The sequence below is a fragment of the Histoplasma capsulatum genome, genomic scaffold (genome assembly GCF_000149585.1).
Source record: "Histoplasma capsulatum NAm1 scaffold_6 genomic scaffold, whole genome shotgun sequence".
In the NCBI taxonomy this organism is placed as follows: Eukaryota; Fungi; Ascomycota; class Eurotiomycetes; order Onygenales; family Ajellomycetaceae; genus Histoplasma; species Histoplasma mississippiense.
This window is the reverse complement of record NW_001813977.1, coordinates 2,071,702-2,098,401: the sequence shown is the minus strand read 5'-3', so window position 1 is coordinate 2,098,401 and position 26,700 is coordinate 2,071,702. Positions and strand designations below refer to the sequence as shown.

The following is a 26,700-nucleotide window of genomic DNA, read 5'->3' as shown; positions in this document are numbered from 1 at the left end:
AGTGAGGAAAGAAGCATTTCGGTTAAGTTAACAAGAAGATCGAAGTAGGGAAAACAAACACAACAGCAGAAAACAAGAACAAGAACGGGAAGAAGTTAAATAGACGCAAGAACAGGCAGCCAATGGGACAAAAGACCCTGCCAATCCTCTCGACGCGGAGAAGAGGAGGATTAGCATTGCGCAGCGGTAGAAGATAGGGTTAGGGCAAATAAGAACTTTGAAGATTTTTATGGGGATGGCGTGCATCGTTAATCTCGTGAGGGGGGCTGGGAAGTGAATGGTCAAAACGGTGTTAGCAGACGCGTAGGTGATGGGGATCCGAGCTGGAATGGGAGGGCGAAGTGGACATCTTTGGCACAGCGAAGTTGGGGAGGACTGAGATATAAACAAACAGCAGGTGGAAACGGTGAGGGAAAAGGGGTCCAATGCCAGCTTGCTCGACGACATGACAATCAAAAAAAACCCGCAAATCCCGGTTTAAAAAAATCATTTCCGAATCCCTTGGTTTATGTATTTGTAACAAAGTCAGAAAATATCACTATTCTCTTTTCGTTCGCTTCGGTCCAGGGTGGACAAGGCGTTTTCCAGCTCCAGTTCCAGCTTTATGCCAGGTAGGGAAATTTGACAGCGATCTGTAAATGGCAATGCAGGGAAGGCGGGGAAAGAGACAAATAGAATCTCATAGCATATCACAATCATTTCATCCCATATATCCCATCAGCGCATGACCGATATCACCGCTAGATACCGCCACCCACACACACCTCCCATTTCCAGTACGAACACCAACTCCGGTTAAAACAGACGCTTTAGCAACATCCGCCCGCAGAGCCAGATTGCACGCCCTGCCCCTGCCCAACCTGCACAGTAGGCTTGTTGTTGACAGTCGCCGTGCCCATACGTTCCTTGATCTGTCTAGCCATGGTCAAGAAAGCTTGCTCGACATTTGACGCGCTCTTGGCAGAAGTCTCGAGGAATGGGATTCCAAGACTGTCGGCGAATTCCTATTTTTTAATGGAGAAAGGTAGCAAATGTGTTAGCAAGCATTCATACAAAATACCTTGCAAAGCAATTTAAAGAGTTCCGAGAAAACCCACTTTAGCAACGGTATACTCAACCGCCTTCTTATCCTCCATATCACTCTTATTGCCCACAAGCAACTTATTCACACCTTCAGTCGCGTAGCGGTCGATCTCTTGCAGCCATTGCTTAACATTGTTGAAGGAATCCATATCGGTCACATCGTAGACAACACAGATGCCATGTGCGCCGCGGTAGTAGGAAGAGGTGATGGTTCGAAAGCGTTCCTGGCCGGCGGTATCCCACTATAAAAAGGCAAGGAGGAAAAGAGACTGGTTTAGTGCATTGTTGAATCACGAGGGGGAGAACGGAAAGCTGGGGAGATAGAAGTAGAAATTTGTTAAAGCATACGATTTGAAGTTTGACTGTCTTGCCATCCAGCTCGATTGTTCGGATTTTCTGTTGGGAGAAAAAAATGAATCATCAGCAACTATGCATAAGTTGCCACCTCGCCAAATTATTTCCATTCCAATATCCAAGGATGGGCCGTTATAAGCCTCTCATCTATCTCCACAAAGTCCCCTAAAGACACGGACGATGAGATAACCCAGATCCCGGAAGAAAGTAAAGACACTTTTAACCATTTTTGTTTATCTTTGTTCAAGTACGACTCCAATGGATCAAAAATGAATAGAAAAAGACACTCACAAAATCCACACCAATGGTCGAAATATAACTCTCCGTGTAAGTATCATCCGCAAATCGCAAAAGCAAGCATGATTTGCCCACACCGGAGTCGCCGATGAGGAGTAGCTTGAAGAGGTAATCGTATCTATTGTAAATTTGGTTTGTTTAGTAATAGTATTGACTTTGCTTTGAGGTTTGCTAAGTTGTTGTTCCCTACAACCCTGTATGATGACGGATTTTCGAGCTGATTGAATGATGTGAGATAGGGCGGGGCAGGATTGGATTGGAAGCGTGAAGATATGCAATATGAGGTAGCAGAGTATAACCGCAACTGGAATTGAATACAGAGTCTCCGACGTGACCATCATCCCGGAGCAACGACTCGGACGGAAGACTGATACTCTTCTAACGAATAGGACAACTGCCTACAGCCTCACACCACCTTGCACCGTATCGGCTAGACAAAAGAAGGCGAATGCGACCAGGCCACAAGCAGGGCCCTTCTCAACATATCATCCGGGGGTGTTGGGGAGTTCAAGGAAACCGTGATGAATCGCGTTGATGGATAACGGGAATTAAAAAACGAGGGAGACCGAGATAAAAAAAAAAAAAAGAAAGAAACTCTGCAAGACCAGGTAAAGTTAGCAAAAAGCAGCGTTCTCCCCTTCCATGATTCTTCTCGGTTTTAGTTTCCCACGGATCACGGCTAAAGGAGTCAAATCGCAGATGGGTAGAGTGGGGGATGGACACTGTTGGCCGGGCCTGAGCTGAGCTGAACTGAGCAAAGGCAAATCGCAACGGACCAACAAGACACAGTTCAACCAAAGCAAATGCAGGAGTTGACACTGATACCCGAAGCCAAGGTGAATACCGATGTGATGCGGGCCACACTCTCTATCCGCATGCATCTCACTGTCGAAACGTGTGACCCATCGCCATGTCCCTCGCCGTCACGGGTCCAGTCATGCGGTGCACACAGCAGCCAAGCAAGCGGAGAGGGAAGGGAGTTTGCAGCGAGAAATAGACGATGACGGGCAATGAAAGGGTGGAGATAGAATCAACGGTGAAAACAACGTACCACTCAGGATTCATGATAACAGGCTGCTTGGTTGATGGGAAAGGAGATAGGTATGACGACTGAGGAAAGCGAGGGAAAGATGGGGGTGAGATAGCTATGTAGAATTGGGTGTCGCAGCGTATACGGTTTCGACAGAAGGATGCTATGGAGGAAGGATGTTTTAAGGCGAAGACAGCCCGTTTGGATGAGGTACAGGTATGTATGTTTAGCGGTAGCAGGTTGTTGTTGTCGTTGTTGTTGAGGTGAGGAAGGTTGTAGGTGTCGGATGGTTGTAGATTAGTGATTTAATGGGTTGGAGCCAACCGTTGAAAACGACGACGGAAGCGCGGAAAACTCTCCAGCCCTAGCCTTAAGAACTCTTGAAGAACCAGCGAAAGTTAACTTGACTGACGACGAGTAAGAAGGCAACTTGGATTTATCCAGGCAAGCAGATTCACCCGTGCAGACTGGACGCAGCAGGTAGAAGTCAGTAGTCAATACGTGGTCATGCCCGGGCCTTCCAGATCATGTGATTCACCAGACTTTGTTGGGTGATTGGAATATCCTAGTTTCCCTAAAGCACACTACAATACCGCAAGAAACTGAACATAAAAAGGTGATGGCAATGGCACCTGCTGTTGCTCACGCTGTCCGACGAATATGTATACTATGCATACTACCGCTGCTAGTTGAGTGCTATATGAGTGTACTCTATAGCTTCGTTTCCAAATAAGAACGCCGCAGGTCTTGGATGACCACGGAAAATTCATTTTTTTTCTCTTTTCCAAAATGGCCAGAGTTGCTCCGTATCCTAGCCGAGATGAGACCCGTACTCGGCGATGAATTCTGCCTTCACCCAAAGAAGCGCTGATTTCGCTTCATCGTAGTTCTCATGCTCCACTACGCCTTTCTCCGGCCAGAGACTCCTAGTCGCTGCTCAATCGTCTTCATTGTTGTGAACTTCAGCGGGAAGTGAGGAATGCCAGCATTTGCCCGCTCAGCCCGAAGATCCAGCAGAAAGGCACAAAAATAGGCCTCGCCCAGTTCAAATATCTGGCGGGAAAGACGGAGTAGATTACTGCTTGCCGACTGTTGAAGATTGATAGCATTATATTAGGCTAAATTACTGTCGCGCACGAGGTTACGCTAGGCAATCATACCCGCTCCGTCCATATAGCGTTTTAAAACAACAACTTTTTCTTCGCTTTCGAGAGCCTTGATCTCACCTGGCACTTCCGAGCGTCCGAGGTTACCTCCGATACCAAGACCCTCGTATCCTAAGAGCCATCCAAACAATGGTCGCTTAGGGGCGCGATTTGGATCGATTGCCACTCAGTTATCCTCAGGATCTGCCGGTTCTCCGGGTCGACAAATATACTCTCGTGATGCTGTTGTAAGTGATGGGTCATCTGGAAGCTTGCTTCCAGAATTTACAGTAGTACTCTAGTGGTTCTGGATCATCGAGCATGGCCAGCTGCTTTGGTATATGCTGGAACGTTTTAACAGCTGTTGGCTTGTGGTCGCCAATTGCCTTTCGGTAATTGACAACAGGGCTCGCTGGACAAATGAAAAATGCATATCAGTAGAAGCTTTTCAGGGACTGTTTGGGATTGAAGTGGCAATCACTTATATGAGCCCCTATTGCAGTGGATGACCAGCCCTCATCATTCTCACCGAGTTCTTAACGCCCGCGAGTATGGTCAAAAAAAGAGTCATCAGAAGCTCTATAACCACCATCAGCCAAGCCGCTCTGATAGTCAGCCACTGCTTGCTAACAAAGCAGTTGCCATTGTTGTAAGAGGTCACAGATATGCAGACTGGAAATTGATCCTGACTGGAAAAGAAGTTTGGATATAGGGCCGCTTCGCGTTTGCAAGTTAACTATTATTCCGCCCTCAGCAACGACATTGAAGCAGGAATCATAGAGAATCATATTCCATGTTTATGGCACAGGTGAAGAAGAATCTGAAAAAAAATTGCAACAGACTGAGAGCTGCAGGATATTTGCTGGTGTAGGATTCAGATTTTTGGCGGTGCATGAGAGGTCGATAAATTTTTGAACGACAGTGCTCAGGATTAACTGGCACCAGCATGAAGGGAAATTCTGCATCCAACGTGTTGTTATCGTCACTCACTGGAGTTTGGCAGCTACGAAATCTGATTTTGCTGTTCCGCAGTGTTGGCAGTAATGAGCAGGTTCCTTCAACAATGGAAAATACTGGCAGTGCCTGCATTATATCGATAACTAGCACACCAATAATAGCCCTCATAGCCTCAACGAATTTATCCATATTCCTTTTAGAAAAGGGTGTAGATGTATTTGGTGTATCCCACGAATATATGTGAACATCCTGGTGGAGTATATCAGTGAGTGCAGTCTGGATATGTGCCTCTGGAGCGCCCGGTTTCCTACTATTCCTGCGCTGTGACTGGGGCGGAAAGATCAAGAAACCATTAAAACCTACAACAGGAACAACGGAAGCAAATACACGAAAACTAGGTATGACCACAACACAATATACAGCATTGATTGGAACAATATTCGTGTGCGTTGTCTTCGGCTTTGGAAACATCAAAGCCTTATCGCCAATTGTTTGGCTGGGCATGTCGCCAACTGTATCTGTATCAATGGACTCACGGGTGCGGATATTTAGTGATTTGGGATTTCCACGACGCTCCTTTCGGCATCTTCAATGACATTCACCGGTTCGGTCGACCCCTCGGAATCACCCAAGGTAGCGTTAAATTGGAAGACGTCCTGTTGCTGAGTGGGCCTTGGAGGGGCTTTTTCATTCGCTGAGCTAATTGTGAACGTTTTCTCCTTCGCCACAATCTCGGTATGCCGAAGTTCCCTGTCGAAATGTCTCCAAGTCCTCAGGCGTGTCCCAAGTCTTGAGTTGCGTCAAAAAATATTGGAGACGACACTTCGGACCGTTAGGTTTACTGATATAAGACAATAAGCACCGTCATCATGGGTTGGTTCGTCTTGTTACGGGAATTGTAGAGCATGCATTCCGTGGTCACCCAGGGCAACACCAGAACACACATGCCATGGGGCTGCGGTCAGAGATCCATCAGAACCCGTTTGCCCTAAAGAAAAGGAGTTTGGCATCATTGAGAGATCATATTGCATTGATAAGATACGATGTGAATAAGAATTTCGTATCGTTCAAGGCGCACATCAATCAAATGATTATGAACTGGCAGATACTAAAAGCCAGTCTCTTATTAGTTAAGATAGTAAGATTGCCAAATGAGCAGCCTCCCCTTACATATGTATAGCCACCAATATGACTGGCAAGGATCGAAATCCCTCAGGTTGTAATCATTTTGTTCTAGAAGTGTGTGGCAGACCTGTCAAAGGATGTAGTTTCAGTCCAAGTCACTCAACTTTCAATGTAAGTTTCGACCTAAGAATTTATAATATCGAAAATACTCAGATTTAAATGTATGGATAGTTAGAGCTTATGCTCTATCAGAGTCATGAGTTACCTTATCCTTGTATTATATACACCAAGCCACTTGCTGACAGCCCTATTAAATAGTTCGCGAATTCGTTGAAAACCAAGCTAGACAAAATTTAAATATCACTTCTTTACCGTGAACTTTTGGGAATCAGTTTATCCTCTTGAATTATAACCCCGAAACGCCATTCCCCCTACTTTCATTGATTCTGTCCCTTTTGGCCGTATTCCCCCTAAAGCATAATCAAATTCAACACTATGGTTGGCACGCCACCTCACCGCGTCCATCCCAGGTCACTCTGGAGTCGAAAGTTGGATCTTCTCTACGTTGTCTTTCTTTCAGCGACCGTTTTCCTTGCTTTCTGTACGTTGCCATGTTAGCCCAGGACCATTTTCCCATCCCCTCTTTGCTAGCAATTTGACAACCTGGTGGTTGTTGCTGAAACAATAATAGCGATCGACTTCGTGCCGTTCTATCCTCCGGGATTATTTCCCCAGTGGACAACAGCAATTTACGACTTTTATGTCAATAACTACAATGATCCTCTCTACGTCAAGGACCCGCCTTTCTTTCAGCTGTTTGTTGTCATGGAAGCTCTGTATGCTGTTCCGTTGAGCCTTTGGGCGATACGAGGGTTTATCCAAGGTGTGTCACTGTCGTCTCCTCCTACCTTAATGCATTTGTTGTGAGCCAAATACACTTGCTTAGGCAGTAGCTGAGTTTCTCAAAGATAACCGCATGGTGCCACTCTATCTCCTCCCCTTGGCGACGCATCTTGTTATATCCACTGTCATCTGCTTTGTGGAGGTGTGGAACACCCAGGATTGGCCCAGTGAAGATATTAACAAGAACTTACCTGGATATGTTGGCTATTTCATCATTGGTATGTCTCCATCCCCTTTGGTGTCTTCTGCCTGTCAGTCAGTCTAATTTAATTGACGGAAACCTTTCTAGCGACCACTATGTGGGTGGATATGTTCTCTCGACTCAAATCATCTTTGATTGAGAAAGCCAAGGTAAATTGAGAGAAGAGATGGAATGTATTTCGGTGAAAATTTACTACTTTTGGGTGTGATTGATGGACAAGCGAAATTTGCTCCTAGCTATGATTGGAATACCGCACGTATGTTCAATGCGGGGGGGAAATGCATGTACAACACATATATTACTCCCAGATCTATATATAAATTTCCGCCTCCTAAACCCCAGCGCTATTGACGTTTCACGAAATCAATGATAATATCGTGAGACTTCTTTTACACCCTGCTGCAGCTCCTATCATCCAGCCGCGCTCTTCTATTTTACGGAACATGCAAAAAAGATTGTCAGGGCAGCGATAGTAATAGGCAGAGCAAAAGCACAGGCTGTCACCTATATATACAGTTACAGAATACCCGCCAGAACAGTGAAAGAAAAGGCTTCTCATAGAGCAGTCATGCGGGCGTCGATCACATCCTCCTGAAATCCAAGACGGTGCGCACGACCTTCTCGATAGTCGTCTGGACGATGGATATTGCAATCGAACGCCCTCCTCCCTTCTGAAGTTGCGGAAAAAGAGATATCATTTCCGATACAATAATCTATAGAATTCGGGGCCGGGATAGCTACGACATGGGCGCTACTTTTAAACCCCCATAAAATGAATTGTGACATTGACAAGCAGGTATGGAAATTGAGCGGACCGCCGGGTCAAGAGCGCTGAACCCTTGGATTAATTGAAAGGAGAGAGAAGACATGTCTAGTATAGAGAGAAAAACTTAAAATGAAGGAGAAAGTGAGGTTGAATGTTTCCAACACTAAATCAGTGACCATCTGGGAGAAAGCAAAAGTTGAACGATACAAAAACGTTCGTTGCATTATGAGTTGGGAATGACGGCTCTCTCCCTTGACTGAACCCGTTGGTTGGTGGATCAACAAAGCTATGCTACTCTCAAGGTTAGATTTTGTATGTGGTAGGTTGCAGCGTTCAATGACTGGTATGAGGCGTTCCCTGCACCAAAAAGAACCCATTCGCCGGTAGTGTAGTCCCTATATCCATTGCCTTTGCTGTAACATCCGTAGAAAACGTGTGCACCCACAAATAAAGACTATCAACCGATGTGAGCGCCTGGTACTTGCTACTGCAATTGCCCACCACTAGATCGCAACTCCCAAGCCTTTTGCCTCGAATTCAGCGTGCTTGCATGCCGTATCAGTCATTAGTCAAAAGGCAGTGACCACAACATCTGCCAGGCTCTAACTAAGGGATTCCTCCAAAAGTACCAGCGCCACGAAACCTATGCGCGTCGATGGTGCGCCCAACATAATTGATAGAAACCCAAAACTCGTCACCTTGAGCGGCCAATCTCAAGGGATGAGAGATACCATGATGGGCATGCTTGAGCTTGATGCTACACTCATGTCGGGGCTAACATTGATGATCTGGATAGCGGATAGAAAAGTTAATTTGGCATCTCTCTAAATGCACAAACAGCAGCAGCAACTCCTATAATCCACTCACCAGTAGCGTTTCACACGACTGTTGTAAATCTTTCCAAAAAAGAAAAAAAAAAAAAAAAAAAGGGCCCGCTAACAGTGTACAGTCTGTAGATACTCCTCCATCAGACAAATGGCCAACTCGTAGCTAGAAAATAATATTTTCATAACTTACTCCATCCAACATTGGGCAAGTCAACTAATTCTGCAATAAGTTTCAGAAATGCGGTCGGTAACGATGGCTTCTTCGAGGGTGAAAATGAACATGGCTTCAACCCGAAAATAAGGGGCACGATTCCAGAACTTTCATTAGGCCCATTGGACATACGTGTCAATCTCACATCAAGGCAATTGTTGTTGACACAAACAAATGAAGTAAATGCTGTTTAAAATCCCTGGCCAATCAATCCCCTACTACGGGGGATGGGCTCAATTCCCTCTCGTTGTCGTTATCCCTGGGCACGTAAAACAATGGGCCTTGTATCATTTTCGACACCAGGCAGGGGATGTGTAGGCGTCCTGGGATACTAACTACATAGTAGAGTATGAGGCAATCCTTCGACCCACTTTGGTTCTGGGAGAAGATGTCCTGGCGGCCTGTAGGCAGATATTGGATATTGTTTCATCTCGCGCTCGTGCTTCGCCTCCTGCATGATAAAGATTATTTTAGGTGACGGAAAGTAAGCAGCGGCATGGCTAGCCTCTGTTGAATAGGTCTTATGAAAGCCACAAACAACATTGCTCGAACGGCAATGTGTGAATTATCCGGCCCACCCACCCGGAATTTGTATCACCCTGAATCTGTGTCGCAAGGTCTCTGAATGTCCGCGTAAAAATACCGGATGACGAGCTTAGCTTCTTCCAGTCTTCTAGTCAAGGCCGCGAATACTAATTTAGAGAGAACTATTTTTGGAAAAAAAAAAAAAAAAAAAAAAAAAAAAAAAAAAAAATTGTTAAAGTCAGGCCAAATATTGTGTATATAAACTTACTTAGGTATGTTTGTGATAACTATCGCAACCATATTCGGAATTACAAAGCAATCAATTTCTTTCTAGGCTCAAATATGTTACGTTTTTGGCTAGAATCACCTCCCGATCACGGATTAAATGCTGCAGGCTTATTACTCTCAGTTTCTACAATTGTACTCATTTTCATAACATATTTTGCGTACGCCCATGCCAGTTGTGGCGGGAACATTCCCCGGCTCCGAGAGCCATCAGGAAGAAAGCGTTTTAGTCTCAAGACCCGTTGGGCTTATTACACTGACTGTGCTGGGCTCTTCAACGATGCCTACAACAATGTAAGGTTGGCCTTTTTCCCTTTGAAAGTTTGTTGAGCTTGTTACTTACCTACCCTCCTCAACTAGTTTTCAAAGAAAGGATTGCCAGTATGGATACCCAGTCTTGGGACAAGAAATGACATTCTCATGCCTCACAAAGACCTAGCGTGGGTGCTTGCCCAACCGCCAAATATTATAAGCATTCGACATGCCTATAACGACATCAATGGAATCAAAAGGAGCTTAGGAAGTAGCAAGTATATGCTTGACAATTGGCAGGGTATGCTAGTATCGAAAGAACTTAATAAAGTGTTGGACGGTATTGTCCTGTCGTTGAACGATGAATTGAAGTATGTGTTGGAGTCTCGGCTTGGACGAGATACCGTGGATTGGAAAGTCCTGGATCTGCAGCAAACAGTGCAAATGATGATAGTGCAGGCAACGAGTCGCTTCCATGTTGGAAAACCGCTCTGTAAGTTTGAAAGTCTTTGTGTGGCCACACGATGCGAGCGCTTATTGATTTATTCGTTGAGAGCGAAACATAGACTAATGGTACCCGTAGGCCGCAATGAAGAGTACCTCCACCTTATCTTGAACATCATGGACGAGATGATTTTTAGTGCTGCTGTAACTGGCGCATTCCCGGCCATCCTACAGCCTCTGATTAATCCTGTTGCAAGCTGGAGACTTCGTCGACTGATATCTCGGGTTCGAGAGTTAATAGAGCCTCGTTTCGTAGAGTGTATGGCACATGACACCGCCGATGACAAGTGTACTGATTTTTTTCAAATGTTGTTTCGATTCGCGCGAAAGGAGCGGCCTGACGAACTCAATATCTGGGATCTGACCAACCGCCTTTGCATGGCCAACTTTGAAGCGATTCATCAGACCAGCATGGCTATCACAAACATAATCCTAAATATCGTTTCCTCGGATGCGGAGTATGACACCATTTCAATACTCCGTAAGGAAACTACTGCTCACTTGGGGTGTGGGAGCGGTGATTCCGGAGAATACCTCGACGATGACACAAAGTGGACAAAGGCTAAGATTGCGAAACTGGTCAAGGCTGACAGCATTGCCCGCGAGACGATGCGGCTCCATTCCTTTGCAAACCGCGGACTCTTTCGCAAGGTCATGGCGGATGGCGTTCAGACAGAGGATGGTATCTCTCTACCTAAAGGCAGCATTCTGTCATTCTTATCGCAACCTCTACACACCGATGGTGACATTTTCGGAGATCCTTTAAAATTCGATCCCTGGAGATTTTCCCGGGCAAGGGAGCAGTGTGAAAGTGCCACGGCAAGCCCAGCAACCGTCGAAGCTGCCGGAACACATTCGCTGGTATCTACTTCCCAGTTGCTGTCTTTTGGCCGGGGTCGCAACGCCTGCCCTGGACGGTTTCTTGTCGATTTTGAAGTCAAGATGATTGTTTCGTGCCTTCTTCTCAAATATGACATTCGCTTCCCTGAAGAATATGGCAACCAGAGACCGCAGAATAGGTGGCTTGCCGAAGCTTCAGTCATCCCTAAAGATGCCAAAGTTATGGTGCGACGACGGAAATAGAGGTCGACATCCTGTTACGCGCTGCGTGCGCTCTTTCAATCACAGTTGGAGTAATTTAACTATCAGAGAACCAACGCTATGTAACACCCTATAGGGTGACGCCAAGTGAATTTTAGACGAGGCAGAGAGTTCAATATTAGTTACCCAAGGATTGAAGAAATAAATCAAAGTAACAAAACTACTCCGTACTGCAAACGGTTAAGAGTGGCTGGGCTCCCCAACAAGTTCTTTTCTAGTCAGGGATCAAACAAGGTTAAGCAGAACCCATGCTGGTACTCAAGGAGGTTAGGGATCTGGCGTTGCGCTAGAGCCAGATCACAGCTTAAAATCCATGCCCCCGCATCACGGTTGGGGTGAGCTGAAAAAAAAAAAAAGGGTCCGTAACAATCTGTAAAATATGAAATTATTACCAGAGACAGGGGTGCGGGCACGAACACCGAACAAAAATTCCGGATATAAAAAGAATCTTGAATTGACCATGACCACCCCGATAATTATAAGGAAGGACAATCGAGGTAGTGCTCGGGTTTCAAGAAGCAACCGAGATGACCAGGTCGATAGTATCTCCAACACACGATCAGGCAGGATATGTAGGGGGAAAACTAATCTACTCCACTATGGTAGGTAGCCAACATATGTTCTTTGTTCCAAAGATGTTTAATTCTAGAGAGATATTCCAACATCTTAGTTACCCCCTCACTCGTTAGAATTAAAATGTAGTGCTTCTTCTTGAGGAAATTTCCCACTTTTGTTTTGTGGTTACCTCGAATCTGTAGGTGTTATATCTTGGATCAAAACTAGCCAGCATGCCGATTGAAAGATAAAGTTCGGGAACTCATACAATGGTCATCCACTAAATATTTAGTGCTCTGCTAACCAAAATATTTGAGGGATTCATGATTTTGTAATGTTTCAATTTATGTGGGTTATCACTGATTCGGGAATGATTTTTGAAGCCTAGAAAATATATATCTCACTTCTATTTTTCGACGAAAGAAAAACTCCTTGTGTGTTTGATTGAAGTGGTGGCCGGGGAGAGCAGAAACTAACGAAGCCTAATAATAATAATACATACGGTACGGTACGGTACTGAACCAGTTCATGGTCGGGCCGGGGCCTCTCAGTTGGTTGCGGGTAAGCCACGCAGCCAATCACAATCTGGATGGCAATGGCTGGGCAAGCTTGATGTCACATGATATTTGCCCCAAGACAGACCCCTCCCAACTTAAAAGCGACGTCAGAGGTTTCAAAGTTTCAAACACGCGCTAACCATCCAGTGAGACCGCAAACACCCCTTCAATCCAGCAGCTCAAGCGAGCACCCGAGTTTTGAGGTTGATATTCGTATTTCCAAATGGATTGGGGGTGGCATGGCCAAGCAAGAGATCTGTCCGGTGTGGCACGCATAATGGTACCCCGTTGACTGGCTCGAAGTCGAAGCACATCAACAGGCTGGCAACCGCTCCTGGCACTATGGTACGAGCAAAATGCCTCCCTAGACAGATATTTCCACCGCCGCCAAATGCCCGGAATATATCAGGGATTTGGGTCTCTGGAAACCGTACGCCTAGGAATCGCTCAGGATCAAACTCTTCCGGATTGGTGTAGAACTTGGGCGATGTGTGGATGGCGATGCCGGAGCTCCATATGAAACTACCTTTGCGGAGGAAGTACTGGGTCTGATTGCCGCCAGTCTTCACCTCCAATGGGTAATCCTGCTCGACCCTTCTAACTGTCACTCCCACTGCAATCAGACGTAGTACTTCATGGAATGTTGAGAGCAGCAGAGGGCATTCTAACTCCACCCGGGATAGGTCGACGGAGGGATCTCCGCGATGGTCGGTGGTAGTGAGCGGTCCCAGCTCCTCCCGGATTCTTGCCTGGAGTTTGGGGTCTCGGAGAATAAATGACAAGACCGCGAAAGAGACGGTGGCGGCATTATCGAACTGCCCCACGCTTTGTGGTAGTGACATCCGAGCCACCTCACGAATTCCAAGCCCAGTTTTGTCAAGGGCGGCTTTGCGTGATTGAGCAAGCGCGCTTGCGTGCTCAAACCCTCCTTGTTTTTCATATTCAACGAAAGCATCAACAACCTTTTCACGAGCGGCCGCCCCACGCCACGCGAACAGACGTGGGAAGCTGTATTTCAAAAAGTTGTATCCGCTGTTGAAAGTCCAGAATTGCTCCCACAACTCGGGCTTGGTGCAGTAAGGACTAGTGGGCCCCCAAACTGCTCGAGATACGGAGACTGTGACGGACATACGCAGCCAGTGCCATATGTTAACGTTTTTCTGCCCATTATTCACCGAATCCCGAAGTGACTCGAGGATCGGCTGCCATGCTGTAGCGAAGTCACTTCTCATGGCATCGAGGCTATTGCCCAGTGACATGGTTCGCAGCTCGACTTTGTGATAGTCGTGTACAAAACCGATTCCGTTCCCCACGTCACCGCGGTCAACGCCCCTAAATAAGAGCTCGGTAGCTTTCTTCGGTTGGCCGCCCATGCTCGCCATAACGAGCACCGAAATCCATCCGAGGCCCGTATATTTCGATCTTGCTTGGATGGTAAGAGTAAGTTGCGGAGAATTAACGACGTATATCTTCCAGCCGAAAATGGAGACGGTGAAAATCCCATCGGGAAAGTCGTCTATGTGCTTTGCGGCCAACTGATCGAGGATTTGGGTTCCGTGGGTCCAGAGTTGCCAAAGGCTGACTCGAACTAACGGCGGTTCGATATATCCGGTTTTGCTTAAGGGGGCTTGTTCTATCTTTGCTAAAGCAAGGAGAATGACCGCGACAGCGACGAGAATTGGAATGTACAATGCCATTTTTGCTGCAAGGTAATGAAAGGGGCCGTCAAGTGCTGGTTCTTGAAGAAGGATGAGGAAAGTTATGTCTGCGCCGACTGAAATATCAATATCGGAATGAAAGAAAAAAAGAAAGAAAGAAAAGCCGACTGAAGCTATCGAAGCACTAATCGACTCGGGTCTGCCTCGCAACAGCAAAATATCAAAATCAATCACCGCTGGTCGACTTTTCGAACAAATCAGAGGGAACCATGAGTCAAGCAGGGCTTAATTATGATATTTATATTTAAGGAAGTCTCCGATTTAGCTACAGAGCTACCCACTATAAATCTCTTGGAAAAAATCCCCCATCCTTGCCGGCCGGGCAATCTATGTTAGTTCAACATATTGATTTCCAAGGCACTATTTTAAACGATGGGATGACCTTTCATTTCTATTTCTGGAATTCCCCTTTTATTTGATTCACTTTTTTCCAGGGCCATCAACAAGGACTGTGTCCAGACAATCCCAGAACTGTCATCCGCCGGGTTATGAATTGTCCAGCCTCTCTTTCGGTGTTCTAGAGCCAGAATGGGTCTGCTACTGGCACTACGCTGTATTACCCTGGCATATTCTCTGTCTGCATCTTGTAATCGGCTGACTGAGGATGAACTCCACCCCTCCCTGCAGTCAGTTTTCGGAGCCTCATCCTTGGAGATACTCTGGTATGCTTAGCATTTTGGTTACAGTGGTGGGGGCGTTAAGTTTGAAACCCTCCCCAGCCACGGAGATTATTCTATATAGCTGCTTTTCATGCTCATTATCACAAGCGTAGAAATGAGATATTGAACTGGTATTTTCATTAGTGTATTGAGATATTGTTGTGATATTTTTTTTTTTTTCCACATTTCAAATTCTATAGATGATCAAGGATTCAGAAATGATTTCTGGAAGCTCAGGGAATTGAAAATATATACTATCTATTATATACATCTCCCACATTTAATTTTCTATTGTTAAAAAATTCCTTGTGTTGAGATATAGTGATGCAAGAGAGATAACTAGATGATGTATAACAATCAGTGGTATTGTAACCTATCGATTAGTTAACATTAGCGCGTCAACAAGCCCTTTCTCGGCAGTTTAGTAGACTAAATATTTAGTTCGTTTTCGAAACAGGGTGTCAAGCATTTAAACTTAATGCTTGACGCTTTGGTCGAACTCAAAATATGACTGAACGATTAGTCGTGATATCGGATATCGTCTCAGCACACAAACGGTTTTTGATTCGGAGATGATATCGACCTTGGTCACCCGTCCTTCCTGATTAATACTGCCTTTTTATTGTGTAGCTAATTATCAGAGTTAATATAGTTAATCAATTCAATGACATTTTTTGTTTCCCAGAACAGCAGAAGTGAGATATATGCTTAATAGACTGTATTCATTTTCACTTTTCTGGCTTCCAAGAAATCATTTCTGAATCATTGATCAACTGTATAAACTGAAATGGAGAAAGAAATTAATAAAATAATTCATTACAAATCCCTCAATATTTTGGTAAACTACTAGGATCTAAATCCTTCGTACGGAGACGCTGTAATGAGAATCCCGCGGCATACCTGCGTAACTCCGCGCCGTTAGGACCCAGAAGTATTGGCAAACGCCAGTCTGACCCGCTCTAATGCACGGGGAGGTGGATCCGTTTGACTGACGACAGACGATAACTCCCCCCAATAAGCTTATCCCAAGAGCACGGGATTAGTCTGGAGAAATCGGATATTTTAGCGACAATATTACTCTGTAAGCTAACGACTCTTTAGGGAATATTTCCCGCCAACTGGAACTAACATATCCTTGAACCTCAAGAAGCGGCCGGATCGACAGCTCCTTGCTCACGGGTGTTCAGAGGAGTGTCAACCTTTTAACACCATGTTACAAAACTCGCATTTGAACTGAAATGCTACCCAAAGGGAACAAACAGGCATGATATTTACAAAAATAGAAGCAAGCTTCGGAACGGGGAAGCCAAGAAGACAGCCTTACGCAGCCTACTCCGAACAAGCAATCAATGTTTATAGCCCCTGTTGAAAGGGGTCTCTAAGCCAGCCACTTGGTATCTATGGATGGAAGCGACTTGGGGGCGAATGCAAGGGGAATATCTAATTTCAAACCAGGGCTTCAGATCTCAATGGGCCGTTGTGAGCATCTTTTCAAGGTAATGGTGAGACGTGATGGCCCAGATGGCGTCCTCGGAGAGAAGCTGCTCAACAGCACCCATCCTCTGCAGCATTTGAATTATATTGCTATTGTCTCTTTCAGCTTCTGTCCTCATCAGACAAACATATATAGGGTCACCCCGCGAATCTGGTCGTTGAATCCCTAATCCCGATTGTTTTTATCTTCTTTTTTACGCTGGCCCCATAGCCATTTATCTCAACACAACGCTTTCAGCGCGATGTTATTAGCAGAAGTCCAGAAAGTCCTAAGATTAGCTGTCGGTCATTCCTTGGATCTGCAAAGGACGGATGGAGCTTGGTGCGGAGAGGTACATTCCAACGCCACATTCACTGCTCAATATGTTTTTCTGCAACAACAACTTGGCCTGCCATTGGATCCCACCGAAATCGAAGGACTGAGTCGATGGCTGTTCTCCCAACAGAATGAAGACGGATCATGGGGCTTGGGGCCCGGTCTTGGTGGAGACGTATCAACTACCACAGAGACCTACCTTGCCCTCAAAATCTTGGGGGTTTCCCCAGAGGACCCTCGCATGGCGGCCGCACGTTCATCGATAATAAAGGCCGGCTCATTACCTGCCACGAGGATGTTCACCCGCGTATTTTTGGCCTCATTTGGCCTGATTCCCTGGAGCGCCGTACCACCTCTGCCTGCTGAACTGATTTTGCTGCCTACCCTGTTTCCCGTGAATATCTACAACCTCTCTTCATGGGCTCGGGCTACTTGCGTCCCGTTGCTCTTAATCAGGCACCACGAACCGTTGCACAGCCTACCAAACGGACGTCATGCTGAAAATGACTTCTTAGACGAGCTGTGGACCAAAGATATTCCAAGGGACTTTTGCTATACGACGCCTCTGAGCAGGATGTGGAGGCTTGGAGATTATGCTGGCATTTTCTTCACTAGTGCAGATCATGGACTCCGTTTTCTTGGTCAATACTTCAACTCGCCCCTTCGAAACCTCTCTCGCAGGAAGATTATCAACTGGATACTCGACCATCAAGAACAGTCCGGCGAATGGGCAGGATACTGGCCTCCTCAACACAACAACATCTGGGCGCTCTCACTCGAAGGGTACTCGCTAGATCATCCGGTGCTGCGGCGTGGCATCGCTGCTGTGAAAAGTTTTGTCCTCCATGATGTGACGGGGATGAGAGCACAAGTCACGGTTTCTCAGGTATGGGATACAGCATTGATGAGTATTGCACTCAGCGACTCTGCTCCGAGTACAGGAATTATCAGCCCCACTCAGGCGATTGACTGGCTCATGCATCACGAAGTGGCTTCACACCGTGGAGATTGGCGAGTGCTACGACCTAAACTAGCAACGGGCGGGTTTTGTTTTGAAGAATTCAACACACTTTATCCGGATGTCGATGACACTGCGGCTGTAATCATGGCCCTAATCAAAAGCAATCCTGCACATTTGATATCGGGCTGCGTTAGACGTGCGGCACAATGGATCCTCGGTATGCAGAATAGAGACGGGGGTTGGGGAGCATTTGACTGGAACAACGACAAATTCTTTCTCAACAAGATTCCCTTCAGCGACATGGACAGTCTTTGTGACCCAAGCACTCCGGATGTTACCGGTAGGATTATAGAGTGCTTCGGGATGATGATGGCTGGCCGACACGGATATTCATTGGATGGCCCGCTGGAAAGCAGGCTGCGAGCTTCATCTCAGCTCGCCATTGCTTACCTTCTCGGCTGTCAAGAGAACAATGGGTCATGGTGGGGGAGATGGGGAGTTAACTACCTCTATGGCACCAGCAATGTCTTGTGTGGCCTTGCATACTACTATGACCGGTCCGGCCTTTCTAAAGGTGACGGCAAGAGCAACAGCCATATTGTCAGCGCAGTGGATCGAGCATCGGAGTGGTTAAAGGCTCGTCAACACTCCAACGGTGGGTGGGGAGAAGGGCCCGAGTCGTATGACAGTGCCCAATTGGCTGGATGCGGGCAACCGACAGCTTCACAGTCGGCCTGGGTTACTATGGCGCTCCTGAATTACTTGTCACCAACTGATGAAGTAATTCAAAGGGGTATTTCCTATCTCGTCCGGAGCCAGGTGAAGTACGGGGATGAGAGCAGAGCAACATGGCCTCTTGAAAGGTATACGGCAACTGGATTTCCAGGCCATTTATATATGGAGTATGATTACTACAGGCACTATTTCCCTATCATGGCTCTAGGAAGATATGTAAACAAACTGTCTGAGTCTCACAAACTATTATAACTTTTGCAATATTAAAAGCTACTTTCAAGTATCATTTAGATGGTCATGTGCTGGACACAGAATACACTAGTCATTGTATATAATTGTTGTTTATCATATATTAGATTGAATCGAAACATATCAGAGAATATCAAAAAAAAAATATTGAGACAGCGCAGTAGAAACATCAACAACATTTAAAATAACATCTCAAAGTACGTAACTAGTCAATTGAATCTAAAAGTAATACTCTAGTGATCTTATTCTAATATGTTTTCCCCCCCCCCCTCAGGTACCTCAGTAGTCAATGAGATGGCCGAGCTACACAAGGGCTCAGTTGAACAAATTACTTGTATTCTGCGAAGTCAAAATGCACAGATAGAAGTGCTGACTGAATCTTCCAACATCAGCACAAAATCAACGTTGGCGAAGAGAAGGTGAAAAAGTTATTTTGCATTAGAGAAGGGAGGTTAAAAAGAGATAGATGCAAGTGAAGCAAGGCGATTAATCTGACTTTTTCCAGCGTCTGCTCTTTATTCTTCAAAAGGTTGAAAAAAGTATGCATAAGGGGTTGTTTAGTAAATAGTTGGCTCCGTTCTTACACTCCAAACATCTGGTGGCACATAGATAAAATAACGTGGGCACGTAGAACGTATGTACTGTACAGCACAACACAACATTGATAAAAAATATTGGCTATATTGGAATGTACACTTGGAAGACAGACAATTAAACCCCCTTTTCTAGGTCTCACCTCGTGACTTTTAGAGCTTCCATCTGATCATCCTTGACTTGTTCTTACGGCCATTCCACTCAGAACCCATGATCAGAGCAATAAAGGACAAGTCACTGCCTAATGCCTAGGGGACACTACACATCAAGCATACCCGTTCTCCTTCAACCACCCCGCAACAATTGCTTCCTCCCTCTGCTTATAATTCGCATTCGTCCTCACTGTATCCGCAACAATGACAAGGCCCCGGTCAATCCCATCTTGATCCTTCCCTGCAAAGAACTCCGCAATGTCCCTCCCCACATCATGTTCCGCAAATTTCCCCAGGCTCATCCTCAAAAACCGATCAAAAACGATTTTATTACTCGTCAGCCGTTGCTCAATCATCGGCCAGTTCTCCTTGATGAAGTTCCAGAACACAAGACGCGCTTGAGAGTTTCCAGCCATTGCACTAGCGCCTGTGTGGAGGTCTTGGATGGCCACGTTCGATGAGAAGAGGAAGTTGCCATAGCTTTTGATCAGGTCAGGGTTCTTGGTACGGCCGAGAGATAGAAGGCAGATTTCTTTGCCATCGATGGAGTCAGTACGGAGGTACTCTTCCATCACCGCGTCGTACTCCTTCTTTCCGCCTTCAGCAACGGTTATGCCGAATACAGCGGACCGGAGGGAAGGATGGACGGCTGCCTTGTCCTCTCCGGACGCCCAGAGGTCAAAGCGTCTTCTAGCCTCCGCGATGGTTCTGATTACAGATTCATTAATTGACCGTATTTATAGTGAAAGAGGACATAAAAGGTGGGTACTCACGCTTCATGACCGGAATTTCCTGCCATCGAAATGAGCAAATGTCGTAACTGGAAGGTGAGGTAGTCGTCTTCGGGTTTGAATTCCCACCCAATTTTCTCCACAGCGGGCGTGACGAGCTTCCTCACATAGTTCTTTAAGGCGGTAGCCATGCCTTCATTAGTTGAGAACACTGAACGTAGGTTGCCGAGAGACGAGGCTATCTGCGACCAGACACTATCAACAAAAGGAACTGTTAGTGCACTTGTAGACACGGCTGCAATTCCTGGTGTTAGAATTCGAGTAATCCTACAGGTAACTTTGTTCATTCTGAAAACCCTCAAGCAGGGCTAGGAGGGCAGTGGTGCTTCCATCGCCAGATACAGCCAATGCCGCAGCATCCCCGATGAGACCGATTTTGTCTTCATTGCTCAAGCGTTCCTGTGATTTACCTAACTTTGCAAGTCTGCCTGGAGGATAGTTTATTCGGTAGAAGCCGCATTGGTCAAGGTTGATCTTGTAGAAGTTGTTGTCGATGTTTTGAACAACGTCAGACTTGGCTGTGAGGCCTTTCTGCTCTTGGATAGTCTCTCCAGACTTGATACCCAGAGGAATCCACCAAACAGTCTCGTCTTCCTCGGCCTTCACATCGCCAGATGCAAGGAAACGTTTCTGGGAAATGCTGAGTTGATTAGACTCCTCCTTTATCGTGACCAAGGGAAACCCAATCTTGCGAATCCAAGGGTCCTGCGTGGTGTATTCAGGTTAGTATAAGCAGCTTCAAATGGTGGAGGAATATAAGGCTGCAAACCATAAACTTTGTCACGTCCTGGTTGGAAGCTTTGCTTAGAGCTGACCAAAGGTCGTTGGTGGTGGCGTTTCCTGGCAGTATGAATATTAACCACCATGGCATTTCTCAATATGGGCAACTAATGAAGTATATTACCATATGCATGGGCTTTCAGATAGTCCGACACTCCGCGTAGGAATGTCTCCTGCCCGAGGTGGCTGCTCAGCATTCGAATGACTGAGCTGCCTTTGAAATAACTGATGTGGTCGAATATCTGATCGACTTCGAGAGCATTCTTCACGGGGACTTCAATTGGGTGCGACGCCCGGAGCGCATCGAGTTGGAACGCTGATTGGAGTGCCTCAGCCTATAAACATGTTAACAAAAGGCCGAATTGTAGAAATTTTCAAGGTACCTCTGGCATTTCGTACCACAAACTGGGACCAAATATTTCGTTCTAGTCAAACTTGTAAGTAATGCCTACATATCTTATTCTCAAGAAATATATTTGCTTACCCGGATGGAAATGATCAATCGCCAGCCAGCCAATCCATGTAGCGAAACCTTCGTTCAGCCAAAGCTCATTCCACCAGTCCATGGTAACAAGGTTACCAAACCATTGATGAGCGAGTTCTACAGTGGTTAGTTTAAGGACCAGCAAGAGAAAAAAAAATATCTATATTCTTACCGTGGGCAATAACATAAGCAACCCGGTTCCTGTATTTATTGTCCGATTTGCCTTCTTCGAAGAGCACAGCAGTGGTTCTGTAAGTCACCAGACCCCAGTTCTCCATAGCTCCACTGGCCTATGCGAAAAATTAATATAACGGTTAAATGAAGGTGGAGAAAAAAAAAAGGGAAAAAAAGAGGGGAACGGAAAGGAAAGGAGGAGGGGGGAGGGAGAAACGGTGTGGACTCACAAATTCATGGACAGCAAGCAAGTCAGACTTGGGCAATGGGTAATCGATCTGGAAGATTTCCGAAAAGTAGTCAATAATTCGGTGGGCGTATCCGGCCGCAAATCGAGCTTGTTCCTTCAAACCTCGTGTGGTATAGACGCGAACTGGGATGTTGACGCCGTTATACTTGCGTTCCGTCTTCGCCTCGACGTATTCAAAGTCACCCACAGCCCATGCGAGCAACTAATATCATCGATGTCGATAATTAGTATATGACTGATGACGAAAGATGACAGCACGGATTTAGTGGAACTAACGTAGGTGCTCATGATCGGGGTGCGCTCAAACTTGACGACGTGCAAATCCGCGGAGGAACCGTCGCGGGTTGATTTCACGGGCATGTTGCTCAAGGCGACCAGATCCTTAGGAGTCTCGATCTCAAAGTCGAAGGTGGCCTTCAAGTTTGGCTCATCGAAGCAAGGAAAGGCCTGCCTAGCATCACAGGCTTCGAATTGGGTGCTCAACATATAGTGGTGGTCTGCATCCTTCGGGGTGCTGGGGGAGGGAGTCTCGAGAGGCTTGTACTTGGATCGATAGAAGCCGGACATGTGATTATTGATGGTTCCTGCGAAATCGACAGCGAGGACGCAAGTACCAAGGGGGATATTTGAAGGGAATTCAAGAGTAACACGTTGGGAGGCCTTGTCGTATGAGATGATGGACGCCTTGAGGACGATTCCTGGAATTAACGACAGCAGTAGCACGATATAAGCAATCTGTCCCTCAAGCAGGCGTCTGCGACATATTGCACAGGAGAGAGAGAGAGAGGGTTAGAGGAATGGCATACCAGCGGGAGAAGAGATCTCAGCATTGTTGACGGTGAGCTCTTTGGCATTGAGGACGAATTCACTGGTTTCGCGGGAGACCTTGATGTCTATCTTAACTTGTCCCTCGTAGGCCCAAGAGGGGCCGAACTTGAGGTTGAAGAGGGAGAGGTCATAGTGGGACGGTTTGGCCCTGGAGTATTTAATTGATGTTATTGGAGGGCACACAAGGCAAATATACACCGTGTAAGTTAGGCAAGGAACAGTCGACATACACATCGGGCAGGGTATCTCTGTCAGCGGCACCCATGATGCGCAATTGGGTGGAGTAGCAGCGACGGTAGCCAGGCAGAACAGGAGATCGCGGGACAAACGAAGAGGAAAATACAGAAGACGAGGCAATACAGCGGGTTGTCAGAGGAGCAGAGGAAGAAAAAGAAGCAGAAGCAGAAGCAGAAGCAGAAGCAGAAGCGGAGGAAGATAGCGAGGTTGTGGTTGCGGAGGTGAAGAAGCGCGCGAGGAGGGGCAGACGATGATGGCGATGACGTGCGGCGGGGACGGTGGTCCAGGGAGGGAACAAGCTGCGATCAAAGCCTCGAATAGCCGGCGTCAGTATAGCGACAGGTGCAACAGCGCGGAGGTTGATTATTCTGCTGCTCTGCCCTCGCAGCGAACCCAGAGCCAACATCCGCAGAAGTCCTGTGTAGTTAACTATTTAGTTGTCCTTGTTATGTGGTGCATATTTTCTACAGCCTTGGCGTTTGATTTATTTATATACCGAGCTAGCTACTGTGTTGGGAGTGTCAATACTTAAACTAAACGAATTAACTAGTTTAGTGTTAAATAACTCGTTATCCCATTGCTTCCCGTTGATCATATTTAGTTCGTGAAGGTTCCTTTGCGGGTTCAGTTGCTGTTCAGCCAGGGTGCTCCAAGCTTGGCTTGCTATATACCAACCTGCTTCGGCCTGCTTCCTGGCAAACTTCTTCTCCACCATCAGAGGATCATATCACCGCCATATACACCCTCACGAGCATGTCCGATTCAGACGATGAATACGTCGCCCACGCTTCGGATCATGACCTCGACGACGTCTTAGACGAGGACGACGATGACGATGACGATGAGCTCGATGCTCGCCCCTCTGCCTCTGGCCCCCGGCGTCGTCGACCAGCAGCAGCACCAGCAGCAGCAACGACTAGGTCGTCGCGAGACGCCAGGAAGAAGCAAAAGGGCCGTGGTGGTGCTGAGTGGGAGGTGTCCAGGACTTGGGAGACGCTGGTTGAAAGCGCGGATGGCACCATCAGCGCTACTGTGGAGGATCTGCTGGGGGCCGGGAAAAGGAAACGGTATATCACAGTTGAACATCCAGCCTAGGCCAATTGATTAATCCATCGCTATGCTAATAGAATAAACCCCCCGATGACAGACTACTCCGCGACACCACCCCGCTCCAACGCGGCATCATCAGACATCTCATCCTGGTCTTAGACCTCTCCTCTGCCATGGCCGAAAAGGACCTCCGTCCCACCCGCTACCTCCTAACCCTCCGCTATGCCCAGGAGTTTGTCCTCGAGTTCTTCGAGCAGAACCCCATCTCCCAACTAGGCGTGCTGGGCATGCGCGACGGCTTAGCTGTGCGCATCAGCGACATGAGCGGCAACCCCACCGATCATATCATGGCTATCCAGGCCCTCCGTCCCAAGGACCCCAAAGGCACGCCATCTCTGCAGAATGCGTTAGAGATGGCCCGTGGTGCGCTTTTGTAGGATACTTGCTCCCCTTTCTACTGATTCACTCCCAGCAAACATCAAAAACATAATACTAACATCTCCAATCCGAGCAGCCACACACCAACCCATGGCACACGCGAAGTCCTTATCATCTTCGGCGCCCTACTCTCCTCTGACCCTGGCGACATCCACCAAACCATAACAGCGCTAGTCGCAGACAAAATCCGCATCTCTATAATCGGACTCGCAGCGCAAGTCGCCATCTGCCGCGACCTGTGCGCCCGCACAAACAACGGCGACGACACCGTCTACGGCGTCGCCCTGAACGAACAGCATTTCCGCGAACTATTCATGGATGTCACAGCCCCCCCCGCCACAACTGTCGCTCCCACTTCCACACCCACAGCTTTCTCGGCAAATGGCCCCAAAACAACAACTACTAGCACGACCACCAGCTCCCTCCTCATGATGGGCTTCCCCTCTCTAACCCTCACCACAACGCCTACCCCAAGCCTCTGCGCCTGCCACTCCAAACCCTCGCGCGCCGGCTACCTTTGTTGCCGCTGCAACGCAAAAGTCTGCACCCTGCCTTCCTCCTGCCCCTGCTGCGGGCTCACCCTCATCCTCTCCACCCACCTCGCCCGCTCCTACCACCACCTCTTCCCGCTGATGAATTGGGTCGAGGTGTCCTGGCGCCGCGCGGCGAGGAAGCGAAGCGCCAGCTGCTTTGCGTGTGGTGTTGGGTTTCCGCGGATGCCGAAGCTGGTTTCCGGCGAGCCGGAGGAGACTGCCAAAGCCGCCGTGGGAGTTGGCGTTAGCGTTAGTGGCCGATATGAGTGTCCGGTTTGCGAGTGCCATTTCTGTATTGATTGCGATGTATTTGCGCATGAGGTTGTGCATAATTGCCCGGGGTGTCAGAGTGGGGTTGTGAAGCAACAGCGATTGAATGGGAATGGAGTAGCTGATGAGATGGACACCGGCTAGGTACCGTGATGGGACTAAAGCCAGAACTAAATAATAATAAAAAAGCGCACCAAGGCTGGCTCTGTTATGTTTTACATCGTAGCACATCAATTGGTCCCCCTCTCGCCTCCCTCCTTTACGTTTAATTTCTCCTGTACCAAGTACTCATCCACGGTGCACGCATTGGGCTTTGGCGTTAACTCTTGTATTTCCATTTGCCTACAATGATATGCTTGGGAATGAACTTCCAATACGGAATACATTTCCTTACATTTGAGCTTGCAGCAAACTGCTTTGCAAAAGGAGAAATAGGGCGGATGTGAAAGCTAGGTAACGAATATAAACATCGTCATTCATTCTTTCAGGGGCAAAAAAGGGGGTGAAGGGCCAAGAAAAAAGCGCGGCAGAATAAAAAGCGGTCAGTAAGGGGAGCATTGCTTCTCCCCGCCTTCTGTCCCCCATTTTCTCCTCCGCAGACACTCATTGAATTGTTCCTGACAATAGGAATAATAATAGCACTGTACAGACCCTCAATGTCGCAATAAAGGGTTGGCGAAAAAGAACAAAAGAAAAACAAACGGGAAAGGAAGGAAAGGAAAGCGGGACAAAAGAAGAAGAATATTACTACTGGTACAGATTCATCAACAACTCCCTCCGATCTCGTCACCGCAATGCCCACAACCCCCGCTGGTCAGGAGCCCGCCCCTCCTCTTCCTCCTGGCCACTCCTCCGTCCCTGGTCACTCCTCACCGTCATCGCCGCCATCACTATCCCCTCAGGAACACCAACAAAACACCCCCATCGATGCTGCCTCCGAAAATAATGCCGCGGCCGCCGCCGCCCCGCTCTCCTCCGCAGCCGAAACCACAGCTACACCAACAGCAACAGCATCCCCCTACCAACTCTTCGACACATACCCCTTCGCCACAGATCCGGAATTCAAACTTGGCCTTGGCCTGATCCTAGGAAAGCCGGCGGGGACCCCCGCGACAGAGGATGAGGTGACTGGAAGAAGTAGGCCTAGTGCGGCTGGAACTGGCGGCGGCGATGCGGATGAGTATGCAGAGTTGGGCGGCGAGTTACTGCTAAAAGCGAAGATTTATTACTTTACGAAGTGAGTGAGTTATTGATATATTTCTATACTACCTCCCACTGTATATATATGAATACCTACCCCCTCTGCTC

The 26,700-nt window shown here is 47.2% G+C and overlaps 9 protein-coding genes across 9 annotated transcripts in view; 5 read left to right on the top strand and 4 right to left on the bottom strand.

The window, feature by feature from the left end:
* Nucleotides 1-809: 809 nt before the first annotated feature.
* On the bottom strand, nt 810-2,072 carry HCAG_06941 (GTP-binding protein ypt1; the record flags this gene model as incomplete). The annotated part of the gene is made up of 5 exons (XM_001539286.1): nt 810-1,004; nt 1,098-1,325; nt 1,432-1,479; nt 1,729-1,852; nt 2,053-2,072. The coding sequence occupies 5 exons, from the start codon at nt 2,070-2,072 to the stop codon at nt 810-812; spliced, it is 615 nt and encodes a 204-aa protein (XP_001539336.1).
* Nucleotides 2,073-3,664: 1,592 nt separating this feature from the next.
* On the bottom strand, nt 3,665-5,452 carry HCAG_06940 (predicted protein; the record flags this gene model as incomplete). The annotated part of the gene is made up of 5 exons (XM_001539285.1): nt 3,665-3,853; nt 3,991-4,041; nt 4,439-4,488; nt 4,752-4,912; nt 5,403-5,452. The coding sequence occupies 5 exons, from the start codon at nt 5,450-5,452 to the stop codon at nt 3,665-3,667; spliced, it is 501 nt and encodes a 166-aa protein (XP_001539335.1).
* A 1,034-nt stretch (nt 5,453-6,486) lies between these two features.
* On the top strand, nt 6,487-7,254 carry HCAG_06939 (predicted protein; the record flags this gene model as incomplete). The annotated part of the gene is made up of 4 exons (XM_001539284.1): nt 6,487-6,592; nt 6,683-6,874; nt 6,960-7,112; nt 7,184-7,254. The coding sequence occupies 4 exons, from the start codon at nt 6,487-6,489 to the stop codon at nt 7,252-7,254; spliced, it is 522 nt and encodes a 173-aa protein (XP_001539334.1).
* A 2,876-nt stretch (nt 7,255-10,130) lies between these two features.
* HCAG_06938 (predicted protein) lies at nt 10,131-11,658 on the top strand (the record flags this gene model as incomplete). The annotated part of the gene is made up of 3 exons (XM_001539283.1): nt 10,131-10,455; nt 10,546-11,531; nt 11,644-11,658. 3 exons carry the CDS (start codon nt 10,131-10,133, stop codon nt 11,656-11,658), a joined length of 1,326 nt encoding a protein of 441 aa, XP_001539333.1.
* A 1,200-nt stretch (nt 11,659-12,858) lies between these two features.
* Nucleotides 12,859-14,376, bottom strand: HCAG_06937 (predicted protein; the record flags this gene model as incomplete). The annotated part of the gene is made up of 1 exon (XM_001539282.1): nt 12,859-14,376. One exon carries the CDS (start codon nt 14,374-14,376, stop codon nt 12,859-12,861), a length of 1,518 nt encoding a protein of 505 aa, XP_001539332.1.
* A 1,023-nt stretch (nt 14,377-15,399) lies between these two features.
* Nucleotides 15,400-18,814, top strand: HCAG_06936 (predicted protein; the record flags this gene model as incomplete). Its single annotated transcript, XM_001539281.1, has 5 exons — nt 15,400-15,424; nt 15,709-15,751; nt 16,158-16,235; nt 16,512-16,535; nt 16,762-18,814. 5 exons carry the CDS (start codon nt 15,400-15,402, stop codon nt 18,812-18,814), a joined length of 2,223 nt encoding a protein of 740 aa, XP_001539331.1.
* Nucleotides 18,815-19,670: 856 nt separating this feature from the next.
* On the bottom strand, nt 19,671-23,129 carry HCAG_06935 (hypothetical protein; the record flags this gene model as incomplete). The annotated part of the gene is made up of 12 exons (XM_001539280.1): nt 19,671-20,265; nt 20,331-20,615; nt 20,764-21,053; nt 21,118-21,188; nt 21,253-21,463; nt 21,528-21,553; nt 21,613-21,729; nt 21,785-21,902; nt 22,017-22,238; nt 22,313-22,734; nt 22,843-23,012; nt 23,095-23,129. The coding sequence occupies 12 exons, from the start codon at nt 23,127-23,129 to the stop codon at nt 19,671-19,673; spliced, it is 2,562 nt and encodes an 853-aa protein (XP_001539330.1).
* Nucleotides 23,130-23,854: 725 nt separating this feature from the next.
* On the top strand, nt 23,855-25,536 carry HCAG_06934 (suppressor of stem-loop protein 1; the record flags this gene model as incomplete). The annotated part of the gene is made up of 3 exons (XM_001539279.1): nt 23,855-24,168; nt 24,249-24,584; nt 24,666-25,536. 3 exons carry the CDS (start codon nt 23,855-23,857, stop codon nt 25,534-25,536), a joined length of 1,521 nt encoding a protein of 506 aa, XP_001539329.1.
* A 650-nt stretch (nt 25,537-26,186) lies between these two features.
* The window catches only part of HCAG_06933 (predicted protein), a gene marked incomplete at both ends in the record, with an annotated part of 1,284 nt that continues 770 nt past the window's right edge, over nt 26,187-26,700 (top strand). The window contains one exon of the mRNA XM_001539278.1: nt 26,187-26,629. Within this exon, the coding sequence (XP_001539328.1) occupies nt 26,187-26,629 (443 nt within the window). The remainder of the gene's footprint in view (nt 26,630-26,700) is intronic.